At 41.9% G+C, this 14,406-nt stretch overlaps 1 protein-coding gene across 1 annotated transcript in view; it reads right to left on the minus strand.

Annotated features, from left to right (window-relative positions):
- Positions 1–450: 450 nt before the first annotated feature.
- Positions 451–14,406, minus strand: part of LOC134994318 (carbonic anhydrase 9-like) — a gene marked incomplete at its 5' end in the record, with an annotated part of 61,562 nt that continues 47,606 nt past the window's right edge. The window contains 2 exons of the mRNA XM_063950969.1: positions 451–610; positions 11,473–11,566. Coding sequence (XP_063807039.1) covers positions 547–610; positions 11,473–11,566 — 158 coding nt within the window. The remainder of the gene's footprint in view (positions 611–11,472; positions 11,567–14,406) is intronic.

Genomic DNA, 14,406 nt, shown 5'->3' on the forward strand with positions numbered 1-14,406 from the left:
CAGGGAGGCCAGAGGACCCAGCTTTAGGGTAATAGGAGCTTAGAACATGGAGATGAGGGCCACAACTTGCATATTGGATCAGCCAGATGACAAAGGGGAAGGCTCTATGAATCACACCCAATGCTGGTCTGAGGTCAGGGGGTTGTGTGAGTATTGAATTAGAAAACATGTAAATTTTGTGTGAACTGTTTAGAAGATGAGGGGGGGGGGGGGGGTAGTCAGACCTTTGATCCCTTATCACACTTGGGTGAATGTTATCTGTTCCAGTGCTTTATCCTCCTGTGTTACACAAGTTACTGGCGTGCAGCATCCGGTGGGGTTTATGTATTTGGGGACACGTTGTTGCAGAAGTGGGCATACGGTTGGGTGGATTGGGGCGTATAGGGGTCTCTGTGACTGTAATGAAGCTTCTGCCTGGTAGCTGGTGTGGAGCATCAGATGACACATGACTTGTTCTTATAAATACATTTCTTTATTGGTGTATTACACGTGTCCTGCGTCAGTGCTTCCAGTGATTATACACAGTCATTTATTATCCACACTGGGCTACACCATGTTCTCCTCTGTAGTCGCCGCCTTATAGATAACATTCGGCTTCTTTTCACATGACCTGGGGGGAATACGTTCACAGTCAGTAATCTGTATGCTATACGATGTGCTATACGGTCATACATTCACTATCAGTAATCTGTATGCTATAGGATGTGCTATACAGTCATACATTCACTGTCAGTAATCTGTATGATATAGGATGTGCTATACAGTCATACATTCACTGTCAGTAATCTGTATGCTATACGATGTGCTATACAGTCATACATTCACAGTCAGTAATCTGTATGCTATAGGATGTGCTATACAGTCATACATTCACAGTCAGTAATCTGTATGCTATAGGATGTGCTATACGGTCATACATTCACTGTCAGTAATCTGTATGCTATAGGATGTGCTATACGGTCATACATTCACTGTCAGTAATCTGTATGCTATAGGATGTGCTATACAGTCATACATTCACAGTCAGTAATCTGTATGCTATAGGATGTGCTATACAGTCATACAGTCACTGTCAGTAATCTGTATGCTATAGGATGTGCTATACGGTCATACATTCACTGTCAGTAATCTGTATGCTATAGGATGTGCTATACGGTCATACATTCACTGTCAGTAATCTGTATGCTATAGGATGTGCTGTACAGTCATACAGTCACTGTCAGTAATCTGTATGCTATAGGATGTGCTATAGAGTCATACAGTCACTGTCAGTAATCTGTATGCTATAGGATGTGCTATACAGTCATACATTCACAGTCAGTAATCTGTATGCTATAGGATGTGCTATACAGTCATACATTCACAGTCAGTAATCTGTATGCTATAGGATGTGCTATACAGTCATACATTCACAGTCAGTAATCTGTATGCTATAGGATGTGCTATACAGTCATACAGTCACTGTCAGTAATCTGTATGCTATAGGATGTGCTATACGGTCATACATTCACTGTCAGTAATCTGTATGCTATAGGATGTGCTATACGGTCATACATTCACTGTCAGTAATCTGTATGCTATAGGATGTGCTGTACAGTCATACAGTCACTGTCAGTAATCTGTATGCTATAGGATGTGCTATAGAGTCATACAGTCACTGTCAGTAATCTGTATGCTATAGGATGTGCTATACAGTCATACATTCACTGTCAGTAATCTGTATGCTATAGGATGTGCTATACAGTCATACATTCACAGTCAGTAATCTGTATGCTATAGGATGTGCTATACGGTCATACATTCACTGTCAGTAATCTGTATGCTATAGGATGTGCTGTACAGTCATACAGTCACTGTCAGTAATCTGTATGCTATAGGATGTGCTATACGGTCATACATTCACTGTCAGTAATCTGTATGCTATAGGATGTGCTGTACAGTCATACAGTCACTGTCAGTAATCTGTATGCTATAGGATGTGCTATACAGTCATACAGTCACTGTCAGTAATCTGTATGCTATAGGATGTGCTATACGGTCATACATTCACTGTCAGTAATCTGTATGCTATAGAATGTGCTATACGGTCATACAGTCACTGTCAGTAATCTGTATGCTATAGGATGTGCTATACGGTCATACAGTCACAGTCAGTAATCTGTATGCTATAGGATGTGCTATACAGTCATACAGTCACTGTCAGTAATCTGTATGCTATAGGATGTGCTATACGGTCATACAGTCACAGTCAGTAATCTGTATGCTATAGGATGTGCTATACGGTCATACATTCACTGTCAGTAATCTGTATGCTATAGGATGTGCTATACGGTCATACAGTCACAGTCAGTAATCTGTATGCTATAGGATGTGCTATACGGTCATACAGTCACAGTCAGTAATCTGTATGCTATAGGATGTGCTATACAGTCATACATTCACAGTCAGTAATCTGCATGCTATAGAATGTGCTATACGGTCATACAGTCACTGTCAGTAATCTGTATGCTATAGGATGTGCTATACGGTCATACAGTCACAGTCAGTAATCTGTATGCTATAGGATGTGCTATACGGTCATACATTCACAGTCAGTAATCTGTATGCTATAGGATGTGCTATACAGTCATACATTCACAGTCAGTAATCTGTATGCTATAGGATGTGCTATACGGTCATACAGTCACTGTCAGTAATCTGTATGCTATAGGATGTGCTATACGGTCATACATTCACTGTCAGTAATCTGTATGCTATAGGATGTGCTATACAGTCATACATTCACAGTCAGTAATCTGTATGCTATAGGATGTGCTATACGGTCATACAGTCACTGTCAGTAATCTGTATGCTATAGGATGTGCTATACGGTCATACAGTCACTGTCAGTAATCTGTATGCTATAGGATGTGCTATACGGTCATACATTCACTGTCAGTAATCTGTATGCTATAGGATGTGCTATATGGTCATACATTCACTGTCAGTAATCTGTATGCTATAGGATGTGCTATACGGTCATACATTCACTGTCAGTAATCTGTATGCTATAGGATGTGCTATACGGTCATACAGTCACTGTCAGTAATCTGTATGTTATAGGATGTGCTATACAGTCATACATTCACTGTCAGTAATCTGTATGCTATAGGATGTGCTATACAGTCATACAGTCACTGTCAGTAATCTGTATGCTATAGGATGTGCTATACGGTCATACAGTCACTGTCAGTAATCTGTATGCTATAGGATGTGCTATACGGTCATACAGTCACTGTCAGTAATCTGTATGTTATAGGATGTGCTATACAGTCATACATTCACTGTCAGTAATCTGTATGCTATAGGATGTGCTATACGGTCATACATTCACTGTCAGTAATCTGTATGCTATAGGATGTGCTATACGGTCATACATTCACTGTCAATAATCTGTATGCTATAGGATGTGCTATACAGTCATACAGTCACTGTCAGTAATCTGTATGCTATAGGATGTGCTATACAGTCATACATTCACTGTCAGTAATCTGTATACTATAGGATGTGCTATACGGTCATACATTCACTGTCAGTAATCTGTATGCTATACGATGTGCTATATACAGTCATACAGTCACAGTCAGTAATCTGTATGCTATAGGATGTGCTATACAGTCATACAGTCACTGTCAGTAATCTGTATGCTATAGGATGTGCTATACGGTCATACATTCACTGTCAATAATCTGTATGCTATAGGATGTGCTTTACAGTCATACATTCACTGTCAGTAATCTGTATGGTATAGGATGTGCTATACAGTCATACATTCACTGTCAGTAATCTGTATGCTATAGGATGTGCTATACAGTCATACAGTCACTGTCAGTAATCTGTATGGTATAGGATGTGCTATACAGTCATACAGTCACTGTCAGTAATCTGTATGCTATAGGATGTGCTATACAGTCATACAGTCACTGTCAGTAATCTGTATGCTATAGGATGTGCTATACAGTCATACAGTCACAGTCAGTAATCTGTATGCTATAGGATGTGCTATACGGTCATACATTCACTATCAGTAATCTGTATGCTATAGGATGTGCTATACAGTCATACATTCACTGTCAGTAATCTGTATGCTATACGATGTGCTATATACAGTCATACAGTCACAGTCAGTAATCTGTATGCTATAGGATGTGCTATACGGTCATACATTCACTGTCAATAATCTGTATGCTATAGGATGTGCTATACAGTCATACATTCACTGTCAGTAATCTGTATGGTATAGGATGTGCTATACAGTCATACAGTCACTGTCAGTGATCTGTATGCTATAGGATGTGCTATACAGTCATACATTCACTGTCAGTAATCTGTATGCTATAGGATGTGCTATACAGTCATACAGTCACTGTCAGTAATCTGTATGCTATAGGATGTGCTATACAGTCATACATTCACTGTCAGTAATCTGTATGCTATAGGATGTGCTATACAGTCATACAGTCACTGTCAGTAATCTGTATGCTATAGGATGTGCTATACAGTCATACAGTCACTGTCAGTAATCTGTATGCTATAGGATGTGCTATACAGTCATACATTCACTGTCAGTAATCTGTATGCTATAGGATGTGCTATACAGTCATACATTCACTGTCAGTAATCTGTATGCTATACGATGTGCTATACAGTCATACATTCACTGTCAGTAATCTGTATGCTATAGGATGTGCTATACAGTCATACAGTCACTGTCAGTAATCTGTATGCTATAGGATGTGCTATACAGTCATACATTCACTGTCAGTAATCTGTATGATATAGGATGTGCTATACAGTCATACAGTCACTGTCAGTGATCTGTATTCTATAGGATGTGCTATACGGTCATACATTCACAGTCAGTAATCTGTATGCTATAGGATGTGCTATACAGTCATACAGTCACTGTCAGTAATCTGTATGCTATAGGATGTGCTATACAGTCATACAGTCACTGTCAGTAATCAGTATGCTATAGGATGTGCTATACAGTCATACAGTCACTGTCAGTAATCTGTATGCTATAGGATGAGCTATACAGTCATACAGTCACTGTCAGTAATCTGTATGCTATAGGATGTGCTATACAGTCATACAGTCACTGTCAGTAATCTGTATGCTATAGGATGTGCTATACGGTCATACATTCACTGTCAGTAATCTGCATGCTATAGGATGTGCTATACAGTCATACAGTCACTGTCAGTAATCTGTATGCTATAGGATGTGCTATACGGTCATACAGTCACTGTCAATAATCTGTATGCTATAGGATGTGCTATACAGTCATACATTCACTGTCAGTAATCTGTATGCTATAGGATGTGCTATACAGTCATACAGTCACTGTCAGTAATCTGTATGCTATAGGATGTGCTAAACAGTCATACAGTCACTGTCAGTAATCTGTATGCTATACGATGTGCTATATACAGTCATACAGTCACTGTCAGTAATCTGTATGCTATAGGATGTGCTATACGGTCATACAGTCACTGTCAGTAATCTGTATGCTATAGGATGTGCTATACAGTCATACAGTCACTGTCAGTAATCTGTATGCTATAGGATGTGCTATACGGTCATACATTCACAGTCAGTAATCTGTATGCTATACGATGTGCTATATACAGTCATACAGTCACTGTCAGTAATCTGTATGCTATAGGATGTGCTATACAGTCATACAGTCACTGTCAGTAATCTGAATGCTATAGGATGTGCTACACAGTCATACATTCACTGTCAGTAATCTGCGTGCTATACGATGTGCTATACAGTCATACAGTCACTGTCAGTAATCTGTATGATATAGGATGTGCTATACGGTCATACAGTCACTGTCAGTAATCTGTATGCTATAGGATGTGCTATACAGTCATACAGTCACTGTCAGTAATCTGTATGCTATAGGATGTGCTATACAGTCATACAGTCACTGTCAGCAATCTGTATGCTATAGGATGTGCTATACGGTCATACATTCACTGTCAGTAATCTGTATGCTATAGGATGTGCTATACGGTCATACATTCACTGTCAGTAACCTGTATGCTATAGGATGTGCTATACGGTCATACAGTCACTGTCAGTAATCTGTATGCTATAGGATGTGCTATACAGTCATACAGTCACTGTCAGTAATCTGTATGCTATAGGATGTGCTATACGGTCATACAGTCACTGTCAGTAATCTGTATGCTATAGGATGTGCTATACAGTCATACATTCACTGTCAGTAATCTGTATGCTATAGGATGTGCTATACGGTCATACATTCACTGTCAGTAATCTGTATGCTATAGGATGTGCTATACGGTCATACATTCACAGTCAGTAATCTGTATGCTATAGGATGTGCTATACGGTCATACATTCACTGTCAGTAATCTGTATGCTATAGGATGTGCTATATGGTCATACATTCACTGTCAGTAATCTGTATGCTATACGATGTGCTATATACAGTCATACATTCACTGTCAGTAATCTGTATGCTATAGGATGTGCTATACAGTCATACAGTCACTGTCAGTAATCTGTATGCTATAGGATGTGCTATACAGTCATACAGTCAATGACAGTAATCTGTATGGTATACGATGTGCTATACAGTCATACAGTCACTGTCAGTAATCTGTGTGCTATACGATGTGCTATACAGTCACACATTCACTGGCAGTAATCTGCGTGCTATACGATGTGCTATACGGTCATACATTCACTGTCAGTAATCTGCATGCTATACGATGTGCTATACGGTCATACATTCACTGTCAGTAATCTGTATGCTATACGATGTGCTATACGGTCATACATTCACTGCCAGTAATCTGTGTGCTATAGGATGTGCTATACAGTCATACAGTCACTGTCAGTAATCTGTATGCTATAGGATGTGCTATATGGTCATACATTCACTGTCAGTAATCTGTATGCTATATGATGTGCTATATACAGTCATACATTCACTGTCAGTAATCTGTATGCTATAGGATGTGCTATACGGTCATACATGCACTGTCAGTAATCTGTATGCTATAGGATGTGCTATACAGTCATACAGTCACTGTCAGTAATCTGTATGCTATAGGATGTGCTATACGTTCATACATTCACTGTCAGTAATCTGTATGCTATAGGATGTGCTATACAGTCATACAGTCACTGTCAGTAATCTGTATGCTATACGATGTGCTATATACAGTCATACATTCACTGTCAGTAATCTGCATGCTATAGGATGTGCTATACAGTCATACATTCACTGTCAGTAATCTGTATGCTATAGGATGTGCTATACGGTCATACATTCACTGTCAGTAATCTGTATGCTTTAGGATGTGCTATACAGTCATACAGTCACTGTCAGTAATCTGTATGCTATAGGATGTGCTATACGGTCATACAGTCACTGTCAGTAATCTGTATGCTATAGGATGTGCTATACAGTCATACATTCACTGTCAGTAATCTGTATGCTATAGGATGTGCTATACGGTCATACATTCACTGTCAGTAATCTGTATGCTATAGGATGTGCTATACGGTCATACATTCACTGTCAATAATCTGTATGCTATAGGATGTGCTATATACAGTCATACATTCACTGTCAGAAATCTGCATGCTATAGGATGTGCTATACAGTCATACAGTCACTGTCAGTAATCTGTATGCTATACGATGTGCTATATACAGTCATACATTCACTGTCAGAAATCTGCATGCTATAGGATGTGCTATACAGTCATACAGTCACTGTCAGTAATCTGTATGCTATAGGATGTGCTATACGGTCATACAGTCACTGTCAGAAATCTGTATGCTATAGGATGTGCTATACGGTCATACATTCACAGTCAGTAATCTGTATGCTATACGATGTGCTATATACAGTCATACATTCACTGTCAGAAATCTGCATGCTATAGGATGTGCTATACAGTCATACAGTCACTGTCAGTAATCTGCATGCTATAGGATGTGCTATACAGTCATACAGTCACAGTCAGTAATCTGTATGCTATAGGATGTGCTATACAGTCATACAGTCACTGTCAGTAATCTGTATGCTATAGGATGTGCTGTACAGTCATACAGTCACTGTCAGTAATCTGTATGCTATAGGATGTGCTGTACAGTCATACAGTCACTGTCAGTAATCTGTATGCTATAGGATGTGCTATACGGTCATACGTTCACTGTCAGTAATCTGTATGCTATAGGATGTGCTATACAGTCATACAGTCACTGTCAGTAATCTGTATGCTATAGGATGTGCTATACGGTCATACATTTACTGTCTGTAATCTGTATGCTATAGGATGAGCTATACAGTCATACATTCACTGTCAGTAATCTGTATGCTATAGGATGTGCTATACAGTCATACATTCACTGTCAGTAATCTGTATGCTATAGGATGTGCTATATGGTCATACATTTACTGTCAGTAATCTGTATGCTATAGGATGTGCTATACAGTCATACATTCACTGTCAGTAATCTGTATGCTATAAGATGTGCTATATGGTCATACATTTACTGTCAGTAATCTGTATGCTATAGGATGAGCTATACAGTTATACAGTCACTGTCAGTAATCTGTATGCTATAGGATGAGCTATACAGTCATACAGTCCATAGTTACCTACTTTGCTGCCTCCTCCTCCGGGAGGAGGCAGCGTTGTAGGTGTATGGGGGGCGTGGCCGGCACAGGACAGGCGGTCCGGGGGCGTGGCCTGCAGCAGGATGGGTGGTCCGGGGGCGTAACATCAGGGTCGCGTCATCGTGACTCCGCCCCCCGCTGTGCTGTGCCGAGAAACGAGCCGCTGCATAGCGGGGGGCGGAGCTACGATGACGCGATTCAGTGCGAATCGCGTCATCGGACCCCCTCGGGCCGCCCGCTTGTTCTCTACTGCGGGCGGCCGAGGGGGAAAGCGGGGGGCTTGCCCACCTTTCCGGGGGGCCGGGAGGGTCACCCGATTTTCGGGAGCCTCCCGGCCATTCCGGGAGGGTAGGCAAGTATGATACAGTCACTGTCAGTAATCTGTATGCTATAGGATGTGCTATACAGTCATACAGTCACTGTCAGTAATCTGTATGCTATAGGATGTGCTATACAGTCATACAGTCACTGTCAGTAATCTGTATGCTATAGGATGTGCTATACAGTCATACATTCACTGTCAGTAATCTGTATGCTATAGGATGTGCTATACAGTCACACATTCACTGTCAATAATCTGTATGCTATAGGATGTGCTATACGGTCATACATTCACTGTCAGTAATCTGTATGCTATAGGATGTGCTATACAGTCATACAGTCACTGTCAGTAATCTGTATGCTATAGGATGTGCTATACGGTCATACAGTCACTGTCAGTAATCTGTATGCTATAGGATGTGCTATACAGTCATACATTCACTGTCAGTAATCTGTATGCTATAGGATGTGCTATACAGTCATAGTCAGTAATCTGTATGCTATAGGATGTGCTATACAGTCATACATTCACTGTCAGTAATCTGTATGATATAGGATATGCTATACGGTCATACATTCACTGTCAGTAATCTGTATGCTATAGGATGTGCTATACAGTCATACATTCACTGTCAGTAATCTGTATGCTATAGGATGTGCTATACAGTCATAGTCAGTAATCTGTATGCTATAAGATGTGCTATACAGTCATACAGTCACTGTCAGTAATCTGTATGCTATAGGATGTGCTATACAGTCATACAGTCACTGTCAGTAATCTGTATGATATAGGATGTGCTATACAGTCATACAGTCACTGTCAGTAATCTGTATGATATAGGATGTGCTATACAGTCATACATTCACTGTCAGTAATCTGTATGCTATAGGATGTGCTATACAGTCATAGTCAGTAATCTGTATGCTATAGGATGTGCTATACAGTCATACATTCACTGTCAGTAATCTGTATGATATAAGATGTGCTATACAGTCATACAGTCACTGTCAGTAATCTGTATGATATAGGATGTGCTATACGGTCATAGAGTCACTGTCAGTAATCTGTATGCTATAGGATGTGCTATACAGTCATACATTCACTGTCAGTAATCTGTATGATATAAGATGTGCTATACAGTCATACAGTCACTGTCAGTAATCTGTATGATATAGGATGTGCTATACGGTCATACAGTCACTGTCAGTAATCTGTATGCTATAGGATGTGCTATACGGTCATACATTCACTGTCAGTAATCTGTATGCTATAGGATGTGCTATACAGTCATACAGTCACTGTCAGTAATCTGTATGCTATAGGATGTGCTATACAGTCATACAGTCACTGTCAGTAATCTGTATGCTATAGGATGTGCTATACAGTCATACAGTCACTGTCAGTAATCTGTATGCTATAGGATGTGCTATACAGTCATACAGTCACTGTCAGTAATCTGTATGCTATAGGATGTGCTATACAGTCATACAGTCACTGTCAGTAATCTGTATGCTATAGGATGTGCTATACAGTCATACAGTCACTGTCAGTAATCTGTATGCTATAGGATGTGCTATACGGTCATACAGTTACTGTCAGTAATCTGTATGCTATAGGATGTGCTATACGGTCATACAGTCACTGTCAGTAATCTGTATGCTATAGGATGTGCTATACAGTCATACATTCACTGTCAGTAATCTGTATGCTATAGGATGTGCTATACAGTCATACAGTCACTGTCAGTAATCTGTATGCTATAGGATGTGCTATACGGTCATACAGTCACTGTCAGTAATCTGTATGCTATAGGATGTGCTATACAGTCATACAGTCACTGTCAGTAATCTGTATGCTATAGGATGTGCTATACGGTCATACATTCACTATCAGTAATCTGTATGCTATAGGATGTGCTATACAGTCATACAGTCACTGTCAGTAATCTGTATGCTATAGGATGTGCTATACAGTCATACAGTCACTGTCAGTAATCTGTATGCTATAGGATGTGCTATACAGTCATACATTCACTGTCAGTAATCTGTATGCTATAGGATGTGCTGTACAGTCATACAGTCACTGTCAGTAATCTGTATGCTATACGATGTGCTATACAGTCATACAGTCACTGTCAGTAATCTGTATGCTATAGGATGTGCTATACGGTCATACAGTCACTGTCAGTAATCTGTATGCTATAGGATGTGCTATACAGTCATACAGTCACTGTCAGTAATCTGTATGCTATAGGATGTGCTATACAGTCATACATTCAGTAACCTGATCGCTGTGCTGCGAAAATCGGCAGCATGCGATCAACTCGGAATGAGGGCCATTCAGAGGCAGCCAGTGATGAGATTCCCTCTGTCTCATTAATCCGCACTGACAGATAAATATTCGGGGGGATTTGTGGTTACAGTAGATCTTGTGCACTTACCTCTGGTTCCTGCGCCGATCTTTTCTTACGTATACATAAAAAGCAACAGCCGTTACGCCAAACAGAATTCCAAATATTATGGCCAACATATCTCCTGTAGATGAGACAGAGTGTATATAAAACATCTAATATGCCTATTAGAAGGAACGGTCAGAGATCTAGGAGGACAGCCAGGAGAGGGCAGTATCACACAGACCAAGGGAGTGAAGGATTTGCAGGAGGAGACGTGGTCCACAGTGTCAAAAGCAGCAGAGAGGTCAAGGAGAATAAGTATAGAGTAGTGTCCCTTAGATTTAGCAGCATGGAGGTCATTGCAGACTTTTGTGAGGGCAGTTTCAATGGAGTGGAGAGGACAGAAGCCAGACTGGAATGGGTCAAGCAGTGAGTGTGAGGAAAGAAAGGAAGTAAGGCGGTTGTAGACAATACGCTCAAGGAGTTTGGAGGCAAAAGGGAGGAGAGAGATGGGTCGGTAGTTGGAGAGGGTGTTTGGATCAAGGGTAGGTTTTTTAAGAATAGGAGAGATGAGTGCATGCTTGAAGGCAGAGGGGACAGTGCCTGATGAGAGGGAGAGATTGAGATAGTGGCCAAGATGTGAACAGGCAGAAGGAGAGAGGTAGCAGAGGAGGCGGGAGGGGATAGGGTCAAGTAGGAGGGGGAGGGGGGGGGGGAGGACCGATTGAGGGCCATGACTTCCTCTCCAAAAACAGGGGAGAAAGATGTCAGAGTTGGTAAGAGGGAAGGGGAGGGGTAAGCTACAGTATAGAAGAAGGCTGGTTACTGATGGTCTGGTGTGATGTGATGTCCTGACGTATGGAGTCAAATTTGGATGTGAAGTATGTGGCAAAGTCAAGAGCAGAGAGTGAAGAAGGGAGACGAGGTGGAGGTGGGCAGAGGAGTGAGTTGAGAGTGGCAAAGAGGCGCCGGGGGTTGGAAGACTGGGAGGAGATGCGGTTCTTGAAGTATGACTGTTTAGCAAGAGAAAGGGCAGCACTGAAGGATGAGAGCATAAGTTTGAAATGGAGGAAGTCTGCCTTAGAGCGTGATTTCCTCCAGTGTCGCTTAGCAGTGCGTGAGCATTTTTGCAGATATCTGGTGCATTTGGTGTGCCAGGGTTGTGGTGTTAATTTACGAGGGTGAATAGTGGTTGGTGGAGCAACAGAGTCAAGAGCAGAAGTAAGGGAAGCGTTGTATGTGGAAGTGGCTTGTTCAGGGCATGAGAGAGAGAGAATAGGAGAGAGAAGTGAGTCAAACAGGGAGGAAAGGAATGTGGTGTCAATAGCCTCAATGTTACGCTTAGTGATGGTAGCCTTAGGAGGTAGAGATGGGGAAGTCGAGAGAGATAGGTTAAAGGAGAGCAGGTGGTGGTCAGAGAGGGGAAATGGGGAGTTGGAGAAATCAGATATCACAGCGGTGAGTGAAGACCAGATCCAGTGATCTCCCATTCACATGGGAGGGTGAGGAGGTCCACTGGGAGAGACCAAGAGAAGAGGTGAGGGTAAGGCATTTAGAGGCAGGGATTGTGTGGGGATGTCGATAGGGATGTTGAAGTCGCCTAGGATAATGGAGGGAATGTCAGAAGAGAGGAAGTGAGGAAGCCGTGACAATGCGGTCGCATCTCATCTTGATGTGACCGCATTGTAATTGACTGGCAATAGATGCTCAGGGCAGGAAACGTAGGCATGTCATGGCTGGTTTTTGGGGTGACCAGACGATGTCACCTGCATTTACTGCGAAAGGAAACATGGCGCCGGACCACTTGAACATGCAGCCTGGCTGCGTATGCAGGGGTCTACCTCTAATTCCTGATTCTGCATTGCGATCACGTCGCTGGGTGTTATGTGTATTTTACCAAAAACTGCTACGGACTCTGAATATCCGTGCGTGTGTGTGTGTGGGGGGGGAGGTGTGTGTGGGGTGTGTGTGCGGGGTGTGTGTATGTTTGTATGTATGTGTGTCCTTTCCCCGTTCAGTCAGGTCCTCACAGTAACTGTAGCCAGATGAACCTGAGAATCCTGTTTGAAGACATCACTTTATCTTGGCATTTGCCAGAATCTGCTGGGTTTATGGGTAAAAGATCCCATTCTGTCTTATAAAGTGAATACATACCTCTACCATTAGTATGTGTCTATTCCTGGCCTTCCTAGTGTTAGGATCTCCTGCTCTGTGCTGCCACGTCGCCATGGCAACCGGGAGGCAAGTGTTAGCGAAGTAACCTGAGCGCAGCTGATACTCCGGTCCGGGTTTTTACTGTGTAGTGGTTACAGGCTCTGTGCACGGCAGGGAATCCGGCGCTGGTTTTGTGCTCACAGTCTGTGAGGTCTGAGTGGGGCGTGGACAGCACCTGCTATATAAACCATCCTCTCAGGCTAGGCAAATGCTGCTGAATCTTTGTTTGTTAGTCAGTTCCAGAGGGTTAGCTAGTACTGTGTGACTTTGTATTTACTTGTTGCTTACTGCGAATAGGCCTTGGGATTCGGTACTTCATTCTGCCAATCCGGACCTAGCAGTAAGACTGGAGTCAGTTGTTTGACCTGCTGGGGTTCTTTTGCTATTCTGTGAACCCAGCAGGTTTGCGGCTGTACTCTCAGACCTGCTTGCTTAATCCTCCCTCACTGTGCAGGGCGTCCAGGTGTCAGTTTAGTGGCAGTAAGCTGAACCTGTGCCCTGCAAGTGGGGGTTAGGATTGTGGATACTCTCCTTGTGTCTATATTTCTATCTCTGACCAAGGAGTTTATTCCCACACCCGTTGGTAACCCTTTGGGGTTTTTTCTGTTGCTCTTAGCAACATCATTTCAGGTGCTCCACATGTTAAATCACTACACCTCGCTTCATTGTCCGCTCTATTCCATCTGAGCATTCCTGACACTAGGGAGACACCCAATTCCTGAGCCTTTGGGCTTCTCCGTTCACTTTGTGTTTATTAGTTATTCCATC

The sequence above is a fragment of the Pseudophryne corroboree genome, unplaced genomic scaffold (genome assembly GCF_028390025.1).
Source record: "Pseudophryne corroboree isolate aPseCor3 unplaced genomic scaffold, aPseCor3.hap2 scaffold_1296, whole genome shotgun sequence".
NCBI lineage: Eukaryota > Metazoa > Chordata > Amphibia > Anura > Myobatrachidae > Pseudophryne > Pseudophryne corroboree.